Source organism: Ischnura elegans, chromosome 8 (assembly GCF_921293095.1).
Source record: "Ischnura elegans chromosome 8, ioIscEleg1.1, whole genome shotgun sequence".
In the NCBI taxonomy this organism is placed as follows: domain Eukaryota; kingdom Metazoa; phylum Arthropoda; class Insecta; order Odonata; family Coenagrionidae; genus Ischnura; species Ischnura elegans.
The window spans coordinates 103,815,989-103,837,666 of record NC_060253.1 but is presented as its reverse complement, the minus strand read 5'-3'; the positions used below and the strand labels follow the sequence as shown (position 1 = coordinate 103,837,666).

The 21,678-nt window shown below is 39.3% G+C and overlaps 1 protein-coding gene across 6 annotated transcripts in view; it reads right to left on the bottom strand.

Annotated features, from left to right (window-relative positions):
• Positions 1 to 2,883: 2,883 nt before the first annotated feature.
• Positions 2,884 to 21,678, bottom strand: part of LOC124164389 (glutamate-gated chloride channel) — a 119,780-nt gene continuing 100,985 nt past the window's right edge. For 4 of the 6 annotated variants that reach the window (XM_046541709.1, XM_046541710.1, XM_046541708.1 and 1 more), the window contains exons 6-10: positions 21,075 to 21,157; positions 19,941 to 20,075; positions 17,830 to 18,080; positions 16,110 to 16,334; positions 2,884 to 10,373 (exon numbers count right to left, since the gene is read on the bottom strand). In XM_046541709.1, the coding sequence (XP_046397665.1) occupies positions 10,095 to 10,373; positions 16,110 to 16,334; positions 17,830 to 18,080; positions 19,941 to 20,075; positions 21,075 to 21,157 (973 nt within the window). In that variant the 3' untranslated portion in view covers positions 2,884 to 10,094. The remainder of the gene's footprint in view (positions 10,374 to 16,109; positions 16,335 to 17,829; positions 18,081 to 19,940; positions 20,076 to 21,074; positions 21,158 to 21,678) is intronic. The other 2 variants (XM_046541713.1, XM_046541712.1) reach the window with 1 other exon arrangement.

Here is a 21,678-nt window from a genome sequence, read left to right as displayed (position 1 = left end):
GTGAATAACACGGACAGGGAGCTGAAGAATAGAAGTCAACTGAAGAATAGAAAAGAAAACAAGCAGGAGATAGAAAATAAATAAAATGAATGTATTGACGATCTTTGACACAGCCACCTAGAAAAATATTTCTCTCCCTAGTGATTTTTGCCACAGAGAGATGGAGAATTACACTGCAATATTCCTCTAAATGGAAGCATGAACACCCCAAACATACCTCAAAAGCAAAAAAAACAACAACAAAAAAAGAAGTACCAGTTTGAATGCATATTAAAATTTACAAATTTTAATATGCATTAAAAAAAATTGTTTCTGTTAATGCATGATATATGCAGTGGTCCTTGGTCAATACACATATGATACATATTGAACGTAAATCAAAATATCATCTGCTTATTCATAAATAATTTCAACATACTAAATTTTCATCACTTCAAGTATAAAAAGATATAATAAGCAAGAAAAAAGTGAATATAAGAGTGTGTGAGCGGCTAAGTTAAGATGATCTAAATTGGAATCCAACCAAAGGCATTCGAATTGAAGTTACAAATGATAGGAAAGTTGGCAGGTATACAATACTAGACTATAAAATACTAAACTATCACCGACACACAGAGGTATTTCTTCGGAAAACTCTGGATCTATTTATTACTCCTAAATTAAGAAAGAGTATGAACCAAATTAGAACAGGTTCTATTTTCTGTGAATGCATTCGCACGAGTTGGGTGGTTACACGGTGCATTTTGGAGTTCATTCTCGCGTTAATACATTTAGACGTTAACCCGTTCGTGTTAATGTATCGTGTAACCAAGCCTTAAGAAATGTTTACTTAAGAATGATAGATTGGCTGGGTCAGGTCCCTTCTCACTGCCTATCCGATAACAGTCTCTATGCAGCAAAATCCAAAAAAACTGCCCCATTTACACCAACACATTATTTTTGTAATTGAGCTGAATTGGCTTTTATTATACATCCTTCTTTAGATGTGTGCTGATATTTTTCAACCTCATCCCAAAAAATAAGCGTGATCCCTCAATCCACGCAGAACATCATTTTCCTGTTTCTGAGATAGATAATATAAAAATTGAAGAAATAGTAAGGAAAGAAGAGTATTGAAATTTTGAATATCTGTACTCAGTGTTAAGCAAAGCAGCTTCTAACAACAAGGACTACGTTCTCAAACTTTACATCACGAATCTTTGCAAACGGAGCGTTCCTTTTCCTCCGAACGGAGCAGTGACGGAAATCACATATTTTCTTTCGGAGCTGAAACACCGCCGCATGCCAGTCTACATTTGATAAGGGATGATATAAAGTGGCCGTAACTAATGGAAATTTGAGTGTACTGACAGTAAGGTTGGCGGATGCCACTCGATGATCTTTCATTCTTATGCTTTATTTCCACTCAATACAAGCAAACAATCCAAATATTTCATCGAGTAAAAGGCGATTTGCTATATCTTACTTCAAAAATAAAAATAACCCCTTCTTATCCTTCCACAACTTTTTTTACATAACACATACATTATTCTGTAGCCTTATTTGAACACGTAGTCTCTTAGAGTATACGAACGGACTCAATCTAACTATCATAAATATCATCATCACCCTGTTAAAAAGCTATCTGAGCATATGTTAACACGCACATTCTAACAAGCGATTCACATATATGCATAAATGAAAAATAATATTTGTCATAATATTGAAGAGTAAATGATAACCACATAGAGAAATTGGTAACGCAGTTTCTCCGACATACAAAGAATTAAGTTTGATATGTTTTCAACATAAGAAAATCTCTGTAAAGAAGCATGAAAATTCCACAATGATTTTTCATGAATATAACTACAATTATTTCCTAGGTGAAGAAATAACTCTTCCGAACACTAAATTGTACAGGTAGGCTCAGTAATTTACACCGCAGGCAATGATTAAAAGATTTACGGCTATGGTCAGCCACAACTTGGAAAGAAAGGGGAAAAGGAAAATTTTATAAAATTATAGATGATAAATACTTACCTCGAGAGTCTGGATTCATTCTCAGCTCTGTACTCGCTAATCTCAGCTAAGGCCTCCAATTAAATTCATGCTACTCAATTCACTTAATATTATCCCTGATTACTCATTGAATCATCCCTCAAGGTGGCCTATTTCAGAATTAAGCAGATTAAATAAATTCACAAATGGATCTTTTACATCGATAAAAATAATCAAAAATAAAGAAAATAAAAAAATTTACCACTTATAACGTAATTCTATTCCCATTTCTATAAATTTCTCTTCACAGGCACCAACAGAATTACAAGGAAAGACTTCCAACCCTCATGAAAACATGGCCGCTTTTCAGTAAAGCTCTGCGAAGCCTGTAAAATTTACCATGACATAATTAGTTCAAATACCATGATCAAAAACTAATAAAATATAAAAGTACGAAAATAAACTAAATAACTCAGTAAAATTAAATTACAGAACGAAAGGAAATACATTTTACAAGGCTTCATTTCTATATTCAAAATAAACATAAGCGGCCTTTTTATGGCATATGACTAAATATGAGATCTGAGAGAGGTGTGTCAGTACCTCTCCGAATTGCACTGTATCTTATGTAGACTAAGAAATATGTAAAGACTGCTTAATTCAGTCTTCGAAAACATTGTCTAAAGTGATGGGAACCATGGGAAAGACTTAGAGGGTTATGCAATGTTTGGTTCTTTTCCGCCGAACAATAGCAGTAAAGGTTTGTCGAGTTAATTCTCACCGGGTATAGTACTCCTTGGAAGGAGACATGGAGGACCTAACCCAGTGCATAACTGAGAAACCTTTATTCACTTGGAAGGCAGTTTTCAACCGTGTTTGCCGAAATAAAAACAAACCTCGGACAAATATTTTTTTTCGGTATTTTATTTTGTTTGCATACAGTTTTAAAACTCTAACAATATCATCTGACAAGAAAATGTATTTCACTGTGCATTGTCTATAAAACCATTTTTTTCTTTCTCAAATGGGACACTCAATTCTTAAAATGATTTCTTTATCTCCCTCAAAATGTTTGCCGGCTCGGACGGAAGCAATCTTGATAATACTGAGCTGAACAATGCCCGCTGAGACCAGTGCCTCGGAGTTAGTAGTAGCTGAAATCTTGGTATATTATTATTATTATTATAATAATTTCTAACATTTGCCAGAACTCATAACCATTCGGATGTTTACAAGACTCTTCAAATGATACACAAACAACACTTTGGACCGAGACATCCATTTTTAAAAATTCAATGCTATTTTACTTTTTTTAAAATTCTGAGTGAAGAGAAGGTTAAAAATGGTAGGTAAAAACGAGAATTTCTCTTATAATCTCTCAAGATTTGTGATTTAGATGATTAAGATAACATGTTTATTGGTTTAAAATGTAGGTATTTAAGTTTTTTTTTGCCAAATGAATTTGAAATAGATTTTCATTGCAGTGCGCTTTGATTTGATACCACTCGTTAACACATTACACATGTCCCCGAACGAGTGGTTATACCAATACGTTTGAAATCATCATGTGAGACACGCCTTAAAATTAATGTATTTTTTGTTAAGTATCTATTTCCAACTACATCAACTTTCCATTTCCAAATGTTTATTCCCACAGCGCACATCTTCAAGAGAGCTTCACATCGGGCTGCTTGCTGGTGAACAGTTTATATAATATACTACTGTACAAATGCAATAATACATGCTTCCATACATAAGAAAACGGTGTTAAATAGTTTTTCTTTTAAATAATTTTATATAGTGCTCTATCATAGATTATATAGATATATGTGCTAATAACAATATTATTTAATTCACTTCTTATTTAATTTTTCTTCCGATGGTTAAAATATTTTTTTTCACATTTTTAACACGTTTCTTGAAGTATGATCGTTTGTCTGTGAATATAACTTACATAAGTAATGCGTTTTCAGTTCATTTTTTATATTGAAATCTCCCATCTTTTCCATTCGGAACCCTGACAGGTTACATGATTTGAGCATGTGTTTTTTTTTCTCCACCACGTCACTATTGGAAATCTATAAAACACCTTATGATTGTTTTCTAGATATATAATTTTTTTGAAGCATTTTTTTCCTCATAAAGTCGATTTTTTTACGGAAAACGTTCTTTTGTCACCTAACACATACCTATGACCCTGTTTATCAATGTCTTTATGCCTAAAAATCATAGTACTATTTGTTTTTTTTTTAACTCGCACACCCTTCAAAACAACAACCCTCTTAATAATTATCTATCGCCCCTTTTTTGCACGAAAATTACTAAGTCCCCCACACCGTCTACCCCATATCCCATACTCGGTTTTCATCCGATGTTCATTTTATTTTGACCCTATAACACAGACTCCGTGCTTGGCGTAGACGCATTAGGCTTCGCACTATGTAAACACTACATGAATATTCGCCTTTCTCATCCTATTACAGGATATCGCAGGACGCCTATCCCCAACTCGCAGAGTTCATATTGAAGATGGGGTGACGGAACGGTGTTTAGCGTTTCTTCACGTTGACGCAGATTGGTGTGAGGGACTTGGTAAGAGAGGGCTATCTTTACTCCTAGCATGAATTCGCTCCACCTCAGCAACATACACATAAGCCTCATTCGGACATCACGTAAAAAATTATAAATTGACATAAACTTCTGCATTCACACCAGCGTTTGTATAAATGCAGTAACAATTGATGCAATATATAGATATATTTATGTATGTATTCTATTTTCTCTTCATTCCACCGATTTTTGACTGATGCATCCGCCGAGGTTTCATGTTTTTCCACACTTACGTTTCTTAGTTTTTTTTTGACCGTTGCGGGATTCTCTCCGATCTAAGCTTCCATTTTTAAACCAAATCATTTACAACTCGCCCATCGATACATTTTTAAAAATCTTTTTGTTGCTTTTCGCCCGGAATATAAAGCATCGCAATCCATTAAACGTGAAAAAAGGGCGAAACAAAATTTGTAACAGCATCGAATGATTGATGGAAAGATATCGACGCAGCGTGACTTGACGTTATACCCAAGTGCGTGACAGGCAGAGACGTAACGCAACGCGACGCGACGTAACGACCTCATTAATCCCAGCATTTCAACGCGTGTATTCTAATCACTCATCCCCATGGCCATGACCGGATTATCCACACACCTGGAAACCCAATTCGGCACGATGGTATCCCGACATCCTATTCGACATCTCACAGCAAGATCGTGGGTGAAGCTTTTCTAACCCATGACGAAGTTTTAAAAAAAGGAATGTAGTATAGAAGAGATTGATTGGCAGTGGGATTTTTTTTCGGAAAGCGAGAAAAAAATTATCCTGCTTCGTACATCAATTAGTATTGATCAAAATTATCATGTAGAGTTAGTTGGTTTCAAAATTCCGAGCCTCCTCTCCGCCGGGTATAAACGTGTACTATGACGCCAGACGAAGATAGGGCAGGAAAATCAGTTGGCAAATAGTTCGTTAGGATCCTTTGTTTACAATCAGTGCTTTCCGCACACTACCGAGCTCTCTTCTTCATTAGTATCCCTTCGCGAAATCTAAACAGCTATATCTTTCTCCCTCTAAATTCAAAAGTTTATAATCTGAGTCTAGCGTGCCCAAGAACATCACCCCGGTATTCCCCTGAGGATCCTGAACGAGAGTTGAAGGGCATTTGAAGCTTTGAGATAATTGTACAGGCTTGGTGTGCGTCCATTACAACCTCATGCCCTTCCATCCGTAGTATTTATTTAACTACACTTCTTCAAAGTGTTACTCAAGGAAATGAGGAAGATAAGACTTCGAAAACTAAATAAAAAACACTAAAGATGCCTAAGGATAACCTGTAACGCTGTTTGTTCTCCAGAAATAATATCAATAAACATTTTATTCTACGGATCTTGTGCACATCTACCGCCAATAATACTCAGCTACGTCGTACTTTGGAGAAGATTTTATCAAGATAAAACGTCCCTGGCGCAAGCAGTTGCAGTTTTAACGTTCTCCACTCCTACGAATGTGTAAGTTTAAATCAAGTTATGAGCAATACCTATGGATGAATGCAGAATACATAAAATGTTTGACAAACAGAGGATGCGCATGGAGATCTGTGTTTACGAAAATGGAATGTCCCCCTGAAGACATTTTCTTTACCAATGGAAGCACAGAGAAGTATGTTTCACTAGCCATTTGTATTCTTCTTTCATTCGGAGGGACTCGTGGCATCAATACATCAAATCTATGGTCAATAATTCGGAACAGACGGATTATTTCAAGCTGAACGTCAGTCGAGAAGAGCATAGTTAACAGGCTCAGGTTAAAACTTGTTCAAGCAATCCCGTGTTTCATCATTTTATTATTTTTTTCAGCGAGAGATCACAAATAATTTCCTGCTTGTCGCTTCCCTTTGCGGGCAGGCCGCTAATATAGTATATATTACTTTTTTTCTAGTTCCTATTTCAAATGTATCACGCATTACGCCACACTATCATACAATTAATTGGTTAAGCCCTCTCGGTACTAACGAAAAGGGTCATAACTGTTCCACAATACAGACAATATTTCCTTCGCAAGGACCGTGAAACGTTAAAGCTTTGCCGAGCCGTCAAAGCTTGAGCGTGTATCGACGTCCCATGTGACGAAGGCTTGGAATTACGCGGTTTTAAGGGCAAGGGGATCTAACGCGAGGGTTATTCGAGATGTGCCTAACAATAAAAGGGTGTGCCGCGGTCAGGGAAGTGCGCGGAATCGAATAATCTATACGGATTCGCCAACCTGACAGAGAGGAGAAAATTTTAATGTCTGAGTATCGCTGGGAGGATGATCGTCGGATGCAGTAGAAAACGTTTTCTTGGAGTATAAACGGTGATTCGGAGGGAGGCCAAAATTAAAATGATCGGTATTACGTAGTAGGGCTCATTTTTTTGTCGGGAGGAGGAGGAAACATATGATTTTATATAGCACCGCCATTTTTACCTTTGGAAGTGATTAGTTTGTGCAACAGCATTTTTTTGGGCGGGGACGAAGGAAGGAGAGTCATCTCGTGGTGACCAAGGCAACTATCCTGCCCGTCCCCGCGCCGTAACTGGTACATAATTATTTCATTGAATAGCAATGATAAAGTGTCAAAAAACAATTCGGAATGGGATTATTCATTTTGGTAGCGCAAGAGGTATCTTTGAAAACACGCAAGCATAGTAAGACTAGAGGTTCTCCCTAATTAAAAACGAAAAAGCTAGTTCCGTAACAGGAGAACAGTCTTTTTTTTTGTTTAAAACCTTCAACTTCCCCTCCTCATATTTGAAGCATATTTGAAATTTGGTACATAATTTCAAGTAACAGGTTTTTTTCCAAGGTCAGATCGTACCGTAGAATCATAGAGATGGAGAGATAGGTTTTCATCTCCAGCTTTCGACCATACCTCCGACCTTATCAGATAACTTTTATTATATTTTTTAGAGCACTTAAAACTTATCTAAAATTTGTTTTCTTTTAACCCTTAATATATAGATTTATGGGTATGTATATATATATTCATATATATATTATCCCTCAATTGGTCATCACGACCTTTATCACTATCACACACTTTTCTCTCTATACGATACACACAGTCTTCAATATCTTCAAAGAGTCTGTTCGTCACCGTAGGTCCTCGCCATCTCTGGTGTATTCACACGCGAAAGTACAAATACCTATATCGGAGGAACCCGACACGGCGACTATGATCACGCACACCGTTTATGTTTTGTAAAATTATAAGTATGGCATGCGCACTCGCAAGTTGCGGCCTATATGCGTCACTTTCGGGAGAAATATGCAATGGATTTGTTTTACTCATGGTTTACTCATGCAAAACCGTGATTGTAAAAAGGACGACATGCCAAACTCCATCCAGAGTCCATTCCAGTCCATTATTTCGTCCTTTTTCGCAGACACATGCCTCGGATCAATTGGGTTTCCCCACTTTCGGGTCTTTTCTCGAAGGATAGGATCTTTAGGAGGAAATCATGAGCTCTTAGGCTGAGGGACTTGCCGAAGTTCTCTGGACAAGCGGAACGCACTTCACTTCTCTCGCCAGGGTCTATGAATCCGGGTCTGCGACGGCGGTTCTTCAAGCTCGCCTCGGCATCCAGGTGGTTTCCATTCCACTCAGGTTCCTGGGGCTGGCCAAGGGACCTTCTGGTTGCCAAGGATGCTTGAAGAGCACAAATTGAGAATCTCACAAGGTCCGAGCGTGCAGCGATGACCACATCTTCCACCCATTGACAACATGGTGGTCATCATTCTTTAATAGATTTTAGGGAGGATCCATTTGGGGTCTCTCTCTCTCTCTAAGAATTTTCTTCCAAGAAAGAAGGAACTAGGCTAGATTGACCTCGAAGATTACGGGAGGAAGTCCAGGGAATTCTTTCCACTTGATCCCATCGCGCTTACCCTAAACTTCGGCGAAGGATTACCAGTGGAAACGAAACCATACCACACATACGCCTCTTCAAAAAAGCAGAGAATCACACGGGAAAAGAACCACGCCTTCCAAACACGCCCTGAATCACTCCAATCACATTCACGCACGCAAGAAAACAGTCGCGCCCACAAGGTTCATAGCAACCGTTCCCCATCGCGGAACGACGCTAAAAGAAAGAGCCCGCCTTGGATTATGGATTCCCTGGACAAAACCCTCCTTACAACCTAGTCCCTTCACTTGAGTGGAGGAGGAACTTCCCGAAAACTGTCCCGCCTATGGGAACACTCACTCGCTGAACACTCTGCACACTGGAGTTCTTTCTCTTGGACCTTTTCGTGACTGAGTGGTGGACACCGGAGCACTCACTTTTAAACCTCGCTCACTCTCTCCTCTTGCAAGTCTTCCCTCCCAGCTACCACCACTGTCTCTCTCTCTCTTTCTCTCTGTCTCACAGTCTATTCCTTATACCCCGCTTACATTACTATCGTCGGCACGATCGTACAATTCATGCATGCGTTCACACTACGATGACAAATACTGTGCTGCTCCCAAGCGCCCAACGTATGAACTCAACGGGACTTCAGCATAGATACTGTAAAAGCAGCGAGTTTCGTGATGGCGTCTGTAACCCCTGCAATTGGGTAATTGCATTTTATCCATAGATTTCACTACAAAAATGTTAATGAATGGTACCTTGTCTCATTTGGGTGTTAGGGCAACTTTCAGTGTTTTATTTCTCACTTCCATTTTCGGTATTACAGCGCCATTCACCGCAGAGTGGTAGCGTTTCGAACTACTTGCGTCTTACGTCTGCCCATGCATGCATTTAAACTACGATTTCCGCTGAAGGTCGTACGAATGATCGTGAGTACGATAGTAATGGGAACGGGTTTATGATTTCACATCCCCTTCCTCGCCCTCTCCTGTCTCTCTCGTGAATCACTATTCGCTCTCTCTTACATCACGCAACTCCCACTCCATCTCCAGATCCAGCCCTCTCCAGGGAGGAAACGAAACTAAACTGCCTCGATTCATTTGTTCAAAAAAACCCTACCCCGGATCTCAACAGTATGGCGACCTGAAAAAAAACCTACACACTGCTACCATATCTGTTTTTCTCACGCATAACCTATCTCTCACTTTTCCAAGTTTACGAATATATACATTTATGCAAGCATCGATTTTGTATGTCTGTATAAATGCATATAATATAAACATGAACCTACGCAGTTCTCCTACCTCAGCCTGCTCCTATTTTGTCACGCCACGTAATTGGTTTCTTACATTCGCGATTTTCTTTCATGATTTTTCGACCTAACTTCTCATGCATCGCACTAACCCCTGTGAAGTGTGTTTTTAAAAATTAATATGTAACCTGACCCCAACGCTAGTCCCTATAAGTACGCCCTATTGCCGGAGATTTTTAATGTGATACTCCTCGCCACGATATCTCTCCTGATCGCATATTCCTTCGTGTTTTTTTTCTCTTTAAATCCGCTCTCTCCTCCCCGTGTATGTATATTTTTTTTAACTTCTGTGCCCTCTCTCTCTCTCTGTCTTTGTCTCTTCCTTGCTCGCTTTGTCTGATCTCTCTCCGCCTACCTACACTTTACTCCCCCTCCGCTTCCTCCCTGAAGAGGTATGTGGACCAGTAGACGAGGTTGAAGAGGGCGAACACCAGAGGGAACGTTATTCGGGAGATGACGTCGATCCTCTTGGAGCGCGTGGGGAACTTGGAGAGCCACGTGCGGCAGCAGTTCTTCCGCTTGGAGGGCGGACCGGCCATGTGGATCTCGCACGGCCCGCCGGCGCCGCCCCCTCCGCCGCGGCCCACCTTCTCCGTCGCGTCCGGGTGGTGGTGCAGGTGTGGGTGCCGCACCAACGGCTTCTGCCAAAGGGAGAGACAGATTGGTCAACGGACGGGGGAATATTAAAAAAAAAACAGGGAGCTGCTGAGGATTTCATTGACTTTGAATTTTAAAAAATTTAGGCTCCGATTCGGAAGACGTCACAGATTTAGCAAAGTTTTCCTCAACAGGAGAACAGTCTTTTTTATAACTAATTAATAGACTCGCTCTATTGTTTGTCATTTTGTCCGGGTAAAATATTGCAACTCAATTTTAACTCACTTTCCGAGTATAAAAAAGCTCATAAATCAGAACCAGACGACAATGCAATATTCTAACAATTTTATTTTGATTTTAACTGCATCTCGATTGTTAATCAGAATTTAAATTTAAAAAGGGAGATTAATTCAAAAAATGGCCACCAAAACCCGATGGTGCCACTGCGATTACTTAAAGGAACGAGAATGATCGAGTTATTACAACAAATTTGTTTACACCGAAGTTAGTTGGTCAATTTACTGAACAAAATTTTAGCAAAAAAGGAAAAAGAAGGTGCTAAAACAAAAAGAGGAGAGAGATAAGGTACGACATTTACAATGCAATTTTTAAAAACGTTTTCTATAAAAGTTAATTTTTATGGTGTATAATTTTGTTTAAAACTTTCACCGTCCCAAGCTCATATTTTGAGAATATTTAAAATGTGGTACATAATTTATAGTTGCAAGTTTTTTTTCGAAGGCCTTATCGTACCGTAGAATCGTATAGATGGAGACATGTTTTCATCTCCGGCTTACGACCATACCTCCGATCTTGTCAGATAACTTTTATTATATTTTTTAGATCTCTAAAATTAGTTTTTTTTATAACCCTTGATGCATCGATTTATGGGTAAGTATATATATTCAATATATTATGCCTCAATTGGTCATTGCCACCTTTATCGTTGTTTGGTGGCTCAATGAGATACCGCCAAAGGCGTGCATGTAACGGAGCACTGACCATTTCTAACTAGGTGTTGCTTCTGAAAAATGAATAACTTCCCCTCGATCATAATTATTATGGCAGGTTTTTTTTATGTTTGACATTAATAAAACGAATATATTTACATATATTAATCGTAGCTCTTTGTTTGAGTGATTGCAAACAAATTTATAAAATCCCAGGAGATGAATGAGACCAAGACATCACACAAATTGTGAGGGCAAACGATGAATTTAAAAGCAATGAATCAAAGCTGAAGAGGCCATTACATCGCGTGTTTCTCGACCATTTCCTTCCCGAAAATGACAACTCAACTTAACTCTTAATGTATACGCAGGAAAATCATGACTATATTCCTCACCGGCCACGAGCAGCTCCTGACGCATCAATTTCAATCTAGACTAATTTAAGGAATTCATTACAATTCATTATTTCCCAAGAGAGCAGAAAGATCCATACTAAAGTATAATATTATAATGCTCCAAAGGGATTAATGTAGGTGTATTAACTTTCAAATAGTTAAATTACAAAGACAGGGTAATGTATTGCAAAAAACACTGCGATTACAAAAAAGTATAATGGGTAAAATTACAGAACGCCTCACCACGTTATCTTTTAGTTAAAATGGAGCAAACAGGAGTAATTCCAACAATTATTTAAGAGATTTTTACTTAAAACAGGAAATATTTACAACTCCTAACTATATAAAATTGACACCGAAATTGTTTTGAAAATTGACCAACGCTCCGAAAAATATAGGACCAGTCTGTCGACTATAATGGATTGAAAACGATCGGCATTACCGCAGAAATAATATAATTATAGAACATAACATTCATGAATGAGTATGCATGAGTTTTTTCACAGACGCACAAAGAAAAATATCAGTGGAAATTTTCGAAACCTGATTTGGAATTTTTGATGGTGTGGGATTTAATTAAAAAAGTAATGCAATTAACACTGCTTAAATTCTACGATAAAACAAACGTACTTGCAGGCGAAGCGTGATATATTTATTTTTTGGGACTGAAGCAGTAGGAAAGTATGCGGAAAAACTATGAAAAAGTCATTTTTTCACCTACCTACTTCAGGATTATAATGAACGCCTCGCCATGACAGTAGAAATTCGTCTTTCAAGCAAAGTGCCGCAAGTGTCACCAACAAGTCTCGTTTAAATTTTACGAGGTGATAGGAAATACATACCTATGAGTTGTATGTTTAGTCACATCCACCAACCCTCAATACATTTCGAGATATTTGCCTCGGAAAGTACCGGACAGTCCTAACTTTATGTAACCTGCAGCACAACAATAGACCCATGTACTCCGTTTCTAGGATGAAATTAGAGCGCGAATGGTGTATTGATAGGCTGCAGGTTGAATAAATTCAGGCTTTTTCTGGTACTTTCCGTCGTAAATATCTTGAAAAGTATTAAGTGTTGGCAGCTGAAACATAACCTACATCCATTTCCATTGCCCAACACCTAGGAAAATAAAACGAGATCTGGTGAGGGAGTTCCCTTGTCAGTATTAATTTCGGTTTGAGCTCAAAAAACACGAAAGAAAATTATTATGTGAAACAAATGATTAAGGGTGCCTTCACAGTTCGGCGGTGTGTTGACGCCGCGGCTCGCGAGCCAATCAGAGCCCGTCTATCGGAATTGATGACGTCACGTCGCCTGCTCGCCGCGTCGTCGCAGAAAAATCTGATCGTGTTGGATTTTCTCTGCGTCAAGGCGGCAGTACGCAGGCGATTTCGAATTGGTGTTTGTTTATTAGAAGCTTAGGTATACATATACGCAAGATTAGCTCTAATGCGAGTGACGAATGCTATTGATTTCATTATTCAATATTATTTTGAAGTGTTAAGCATAGATATTTCGTATATTTCCGAAACATGAGAAAAATTTTTATCCTAGATCAGGCTACAATCACTGAGTTGCGTAGATTAGCGTAACACACACCCGTCAATGGTATCACAAGCTAAATATAGCGTGAGAGCTCCCTGCTGGTGACTACGGGCGTTTAATTTCCAATTTATATTTTATTATTATGCCCTCATGTTCAGCTCAGTTCAAGCTATTTGGATATCATGGATGGGACAATCTGTTAGAACAACAGTTCTCATAAATAAATGTTTCTGATAACTTTTAACGTTGCTCATCTTCACTGAGTGTACGTCATTTGTTGTTTTTCGTATATTCTGAGTTAGGAAATAAAACTCATAGGTCATAATAATGAATGGGCAAGGGCCATCACTGCATACAAGATTGTCGACTTTATAGTCGCCATATTAACTTCTAATGTTATTTATAGTTAAGAAGAATATTTTAATAAATGAAATTGCGTAAAAATGCACAAAATAGCATATGTATTGTGCGTTTGGCTCGAAACCATAAGATGATGTGCTCCCGGGCCGATTTTTAGGAGCCGACGCTTATTGCCTTTCATTTGTTTTCGCAACGCAGAGCTGTGAGGGCAAAATTTGTTGGGTGGGGGGGTGAGGGGCGGGAGCTCTCGTGGCGTTGACGCAACGCCGAACTGTGAAGGCACCCTATGACATGGAAATTTTGAATTAGAGATATAAAATTTCACGCCGATTGAAAATCGACAAACTTCAGCTAATTTTCTCATGTATTTAACCAGGTTTCGCATTTTTGCCAGTATTGACTTAATGACTTGGAATTGGATTCGCGTTTCTGATTAAGTTTAGCAAGAGTGCTGCATGCCTGGTGTGTAATCACCCCCGTGCCACATATCGTACTGGTAGCTAGCATAATAGCTCTTACTTAGGTGTAGAATGACGCTGGAATCTCACTCTGAGTACTATATACAGTTATTTATCGCTATTTTTTCTGTAATTATATTTTAATATTATTATTAAATTGTTAAAAGTAGGCCATTGGCCTAGTGGTAACATGTACATATAATGCAAAAACAATAGACAACTTAATAAGAAACCCTTGGTCCCTACTTTTTCAACCGGTTTTTTTAAATATGTAAATTTTTCGGGAAGGGCTCAAAAATTTTTGCTGGTTGGTCGTTCCAGTCCCTTATAGTCCTATTCAAGAAGGAGAACTGCTTCGCATTTGTCCTTTGTGATCGGCCATTTATCTTGAACTGGTGATCATTTTTTCCCACAAAGCTAGGTTTTGCAATGTCCTTCCCAAACTCTTTCCATGCTTTTTCCCCACTCATCAATTCTAAACATGCCACATAGCCTGCTTCTTTTCCTCCTATCTTGCCATTTGGGACATTGGTTCGTAAGAGGCTTATCTGTACGAACGTTTTGCAAAGAACTGTAAGCGACTTCGTGAACAGACACACGCACACAGCATTGACGAAATCAGCCATCAAAAAGCATTTGGCTCAAATGGGATTCGAACCCGACTTCCCCGACTACCGGTCACGTTCAGAGTTCGGAATATCCAGTCTAAGTCCCCCCCTTAGAGAAATGTACTCTTCCTCAGTGATTCAACCCGAAGGTTGGTTTTCATTGGTGAGGGTAGAGCTCATCCCAAACTAAGCCACAGGCAAGTGGCTTAGTTACCCTTTGAAGGTACGGAGGCGAGATCCCTTCCATAGGCCTCCTTGCAATGCAAGGATTTTGTTTGGGGGTGTCCAAGGGCTTCTTCACCCAGAACCGCTAGATCAGCAGCCAATCACTCTATCCTCTAGGCGACCACACCCGCCCAAAGAGAAAGGTGTGGTGCTTTCACAGCGTCTGATTAAGTCTGATTAAGACTTTCTCGAGTTTCCTTCCGGGTGAGAGTGTCCATATAACGTCTCGATCAGCAGCCAAGCACTCTACCTATTAACCACCACCCTCGCCTTTAAAGAAAGGTTAAGAAACTGAAGGAAGGTCTGGTGCTTTACCGACGAATGGGTTGCTTAAGATTATTTCGAGTTTCCGACACGTTCCCCTTCGCCAGGGAATGATGCTGGTGCCATGACAGTGGCCTGTATTTTGTACTTGTTTTGCAATTTTGGTCTCTTCCTATTGGTTGGCGACGATTTTCGTCCTCCAATGACTTTATAGTTTTCTGCACTGTCCATCAAGTGACGCTAAGCGCGTAACTCTCTTGCCTCTATTGAAATTCTCTGTTTTACGATTGGATTTTAATTGCCTCTTCTCCATATAGGCCACAGAGATCATTCCCTGATGATGAGGAAAACGTTGCACCTCGATACGTGAGGGAAAATGGATACTCACACCCAGATAAAAACCCGATATAACCTTATTCAGGTTAGGTAACTAATTAAACAATAATATCAATGACACTTAATTGCAAATATACGGTGTGTAATTTCAACTACCCATCTAAAAAAATAGCTTATGTAAGTATTATATTTCAGTAGAGGGAAGGAGGAGGCAGGGAGCAAAAGGGGATGAGTGGAGGGGGATCGGAAAACTGATATTTGCCCCCCCCCCCTGACTAAACTCCTGGTTTCGGTCAGTGGAAACAAGTCTCCAGGACGGGCTCGCGGGGTTGCAAACCCGGGGCAGAGTCTGTAAGCGCTAGCTTTTCACCTCTGCACCAAAGAAGGGGAAGGAGAAGGAAGGAGAAAGGAAGGAGGCGCCGCCGCGATAGGAGCCCGACGACGCCTCCTGGGATAAGATAGGATTGGAAGGATAGTGAAGAGGAATCCCGCACCGTCACAAAGGCGGGCGGGTCCTACTACTTCTGGCGAAACCATAATTTAATGTCTCTAGAGAAAGGAAAAAAATTCCCTATGAGGGAGGAAATTTCTACGATTTTCCGCAGATATCGGTTTCGGTCGATGTGAAGATCATACCATAGGGAAGGAGTTGGCGCCGGCCGGGCCACCCTCCTCGAGCATGTTGGCGGCGGCTGCGGCTGCTTCGGCCGCGGCCACGGCGGCCGCGTGCATCTCCATCTGCTCGCACTCCCGCTGCTGGCGGCGCGCCTTCTTCATGTTCTCGCGGTGCATGTCGGAGCGGGACGCGTAGTTGACCAGCGCGAACTCCAGCAGCGCACCGAACACGAACGTCAGGCACACCTGCGACACACACACACGCACAAAAAGAGAGGTCCAGAGTCAGATCCATGATAAAAAAATCACACAAAGTGGTCGGTCGTTGAGTGTTGTATTAAGGCCGTTTTAAACGGTACACGGAATTGCGCAATCTGACGCACGTGTGAAGGCGCAATCAAAATTGCGTCTCGTAAAGCGGTGAATTGCTAGAGCATATGCGAGAATGCGTGGATGCGAGACGGCAATAGCCCCTGTTCTAATTTCGTTCATGCAATCGCGCAATACCACGCCATTTTAGAAATTAATGCAGCTCTAGCCTGCGCAGTTCCGTGCCCCGTGTAAAACGGCCTTTAAATAGTGTGGATATTACCATTTGGATTTGGATTTACCATGTAGATAGTAAACTTCCATAAAATCAAGCCTGAAACGCTTTTATGCGTCCAGAGTCAGAGGAAAAGATTACTAAAACAAACGCGGAAGCACCCTTACAAAGTGATCCACGACCACGTAAAGTCACGCCGCTGGTTGAAAAACAGTTGAGGTTTGTAAATATGCTCTTTTATTTGGAAGTTTTGTTGACAGGAGGAGGCGACCGACCGCTGAGGCCATTTGTGCCAAAAGGGAATGGTAGGGAAATAAAGGTTGAGAGAAACCTGGCGTCGACTACATCCTGGTACTAAAACAAAACAGGATAAGGGGACCACGTGTTAACATAACATCTGACGAACGGACTGCTGTGACTAAAGTTCCCTTGACAAAGCACACTTCCCTCGGGTTAGTTATGCCTTTCAAGGTATGCTCTGCCACAGCCGGGATTTCAACCCGAACCCACAAGGTAGGGAGCACTTTAACCATCACACCAACCCGATTCCCCGGTAATTAGGCGCATTCGAACTAATTCATGAGGACAGTATTTGGAGGATCAGGAGATATAAGGAACTGAGAGTGAGAGAGATGAATGTCCTGACATAGTGACCACGATAAAAAGCAACCCCTTAAGATAGCAGGGCCATAATTTATAAAGGGGAGATAACAAAATGGTCACACCAGTGTTGTAAGGAATACGGATGACGGAGAACCTTTGGGTAAACTTAAGACTATGGTGCAAGACCAAGTACTGCGGAAGAAGATTAGTACACGGGGATAACGACTGTAGGCTGCCGAAGTTAAAAGTGAGTGGAGACAAGTTTTTTGACGAGGCCAAAAGCCATCTTGGTTTTGAGTTGCCATCTTAATAAGCAAGGAGGAGTAAAAATGAAATGAACCCTTGCAATTTTGCACGATTATGATTTATATTCGTGGAAAATTGCAAGTGTTTATTTCAATACCGAAAAATCCATCTCACTGCATCACGCTTGGATCTTCGGATTTTATAAGGCGGAGTAAGTAAGTTATTTAAAGATTGCAAAGATTGCTTTTTATGCGTAGACGGCTGGTGTCCTAACACCCCCTGCCACACGCCTTTTAGGCGGCTTGCGGGGTATTATGTATATGTAGATATGTGGTTGAGAGTGCTTACCCCCGTCCAGACGTCGATGGCCTTGGTGTAGGAGACGGGTGGCAGGGAGGCGTTGATACCGGAGGTTTGCGTTGCCATGGTGAGGAGCGTGGTTACGCCGAGGGAGACCCGGGCGGGCACGGCGCCCTGGTCCAGCCAGAAGGAGACCCACGATACGATAACCAGCATGCAGCACGGGATGTAGATCTGAATGAGGTAGTAACTGAACTCTCTCTTGAACAGCAGGTCGACCTTCAGGCAACTGTACTCTCCTACGAGGGAAAAACAAACGCGAGGAAAGTCGTTAGAATCATGCACGTAGACTTGTGGTGGCTACCCTCGATACATCCGCGTAGGAGAACGAATAACTTTCAAGAAAAATACATTGTTCAATCTCCGTAGAAATTGGACAAAATTAGACGGAAATATTCAGAGCATGGAAGTGAGAAACTCAATTATCACAGATGATAATATTACCATTAACATAAAGTGAATCAAATATCAGGTGAATAATTCATTATAACTTTCTAAGTAAATACTGTAACACAAATGTGTGTGTTAAAAATAAGTACTGACAGGGAAAAATAACGCATTCACCATTTTCAACTATTGAGGCATTTAAGAGAAACTAGCTCAGGGGCACCTATCCTCTAACGCTCCATAGCTCCAATGAATAAGATTAACTTATGAATCACGCTGAAGAAAACAAACATACTTAAAACACCACTGCAATCGGAAAAATATATAGTGCTATACACACGAAAGTATTCTCAGCATGAAACTCAGAAATTTAATTATCATCGGGATTAGTATTAGCATTATTATGAGGCGAATTAAAAACAATATTAAACGATTTACAGGGACTGCTGACATTTTGGGCAGGTAGAATGTGTGCAGACTGTCACTTCAGCAAAAGCCAAGGATGACTTTTAATTTCAGTACTATGCAAACGTAATGAATAGTTTACTTGATGATAGGCATTGAGTTTCGTACGAATTTACAGCGCATTACCAGAATATTCCACCACCCGTACATCACCAAAGCACCCCATGAGCAAATTTCTGGCTACTTACCTGGTTTAACAAAATATTTTTTGTACTGTACCTCATTCAAATAGGGCACGTAATTGAACAAGCAAACGTATGAACGATCGGGCATAACCAAATGCTTGCACTAAATCCGTTAATTGCATGAATGCATGCTCCAATACATAAACGAAAGGTCAACTTCTTTTTCTAGGGCTTAATTTTTTAATGCTGAATTTAAGTCTCGCAGTTTAGGTCTAAGAATGATACGCAACGTTTCGACATATACTTTTTGTCTCCTTCAGGGCTATGAATAAATATGGTTTTACTAAATTGATACACGAATACATGAAAGATTGCAATTTGTTTTTGCAAAAATAAGATAAAAATATAAATAATTCAATGATATGTGAATTATAAAGAAGATCAAAGAATTTTGACGTATCTTTTTGGCATGGATTTGATTACTTTTTTAAATTAAGCTATTACAATATCATTGTAATCGTGCATAAATTTAAAGAAATCGTGTTCATTCATATCCATGAAGGAGATATAAAAAATATATCGAGACGTTGGCAAATAAATATGCATATAATTTTTTGACCAATACTCAGAGACGTTAACAAACATTGATCTAAAGGTGGCAAAATAGCCCAGATTAGCTTAGCATCGCGAAAGGGTCATTCCATTTCAAATCACCCTATATGAATAATATTTGTTGCTCGACACTTTTGATTATCCTGATTTCTTTATCAATGGTTCCCTACAAGTAGATAATCACTAAACACCATTTGAAAAGATTTTTCAAGCCATACTTTTATTGGCAGCCATTTTTACAAGGGCGGCTGAGCAAATTTTGATGGATAACGTGGTTTGCATAAAGTTTAATTTCGAAGTTATTTTAAAAGATCTCAGAATAGCTTAAAACCCAGTGCGTTCATCATGAAAATAAGTTTTGGAAACCATTTTTAAAACTTTTTCTACCATAAAATACAGTCAGACAAAAATTTCAAGCAAGACTATACAAGAACATTCGGATCTTTCACCTTGTTTTGACTTGGACCCTGCACACCGTTATGCTCACTCAAACGCACTGAAAATACTCACCGGTATTTGTTTTACTGTTGCAATAGTCAGTGAGGAACTTCTCGAGCGTGAAGCGAGGCAGGTGTAAATTTTTCACCACCTGTACAGGATCCCCGTCTTTCCAAAGGAACACCAAGTCGTCAGTCGTCCATCCGTCTGTGGGACAAAAAACGAGGTTGAAATGAATAGATTCAATGCTTAATTGCTAACATTTTGGATACGGGAATCCGAACATTTAATCCACTCAAATCCATTCAAATATAAGGACCCCCTCCTAGCACTTTCGATTTTTTAAACTTGTAATCAAAATTACAAAGAGGAATCGTGTTTTCCCGAATATAAAAAAAGATGATTTATTTTTACACGACCCATTTTTTTATGCGCACCGGCGCGTTCCGTCCAAAATTAAGCACTAAATAGATTGATATGAAAAGTAACTTGAAATGCAAATAAAATTGAGATGTAGTAAAAAGAATAGATAGGTACCGCTGATAACATGACTCCAATAAATTAACTCGCATTTTCATACGTGACTCAGCTCTATGTTTGAACGAATATAATTTATTTACTCTGATTTACTGAGAGCAATGTCATCTGCCCCGTTTTCTAGCCATTACATTTTCATTCAATTCTAAGATCAGTATCCAAAATAAGAGTTACAAATTACCATAATTATTATTAATGAGAAAAATATTTGTATAAGAAAACATGGCATGGCTCAATTATTAAGTTAGGGCTAGTAGCTAAACTAATGCCGTTTGTGGTCAGCAGAGTCTGACATATTTAGGAAAAAATAATTTATTTATGTATTAATTAACCCAGAATCAGTAACTGCTATAAATCCTCCCTTTGATAATATGAGTCGAAGATTCTCCCATTGAATCGTGAGATCGTTTGCGTGCAACTTTGAGTAAAATATTTACAGTCAGTAATTAACATATGTGCTCTATAAAATTATATTCGTTTCTAAGAATATCTAAAAATGAGAGTTAGCAACTATGAAAAATACACAAATTTTCAAGGCAAAAAATTATGCATTAAAAATTGCATGGTGTGAAAATTAAGTTAGGTTATGGAACCAAATTATTTCAGTCTGCGAACCGCGTAATCATGCTTTATCATGGAGTTAATGATGGAGTGGATGTTTAAACTTACAGCTAGCCATCCGTAAAGAGCAGACTTGTCTGTCAAGTGGATACAGCTTCAGGTTCATAGGGCATGACAGCGTGAGCGATATGCTGCAATGAAAATATACTGCGTTAGTAAAGCCGCATGTAAAATTACATTCTTACAATGTAATTTACAGATAGTAGTAGGTAGAACCGAAGGTTATTACTTAAATTCTTACTAACTATACGAGGAAACAGCAAAATACAATCCAATTGCGATCCAAAAAGGAACAGAAAAAAGACTACATAAAAGGAAATACATAATTTACCTTAGTAAACTGAACATTACAGGGAACCGGGGAAGGTTATTCATCTACAATACAGCCAAAAAGTTAGGTACATACATACCTTTCCAAGATCAAATTAACAATCATTCATCTTTAAACAAACCTTGCTACGGTGAAAAAAGCAATTAAAAATACACACCTGAAATACAATAATATTTAACGTACATTATTAAAAATTATGAATGCTATATCATTCATTATTCCTTTGATAAGATTCACCCCACGGGAAAATACCTAATCATTAAAAAATAGGCACAGGTGGTTTGTTAATTCCTGTTGCTTGATTTCACAATACCTCACTTA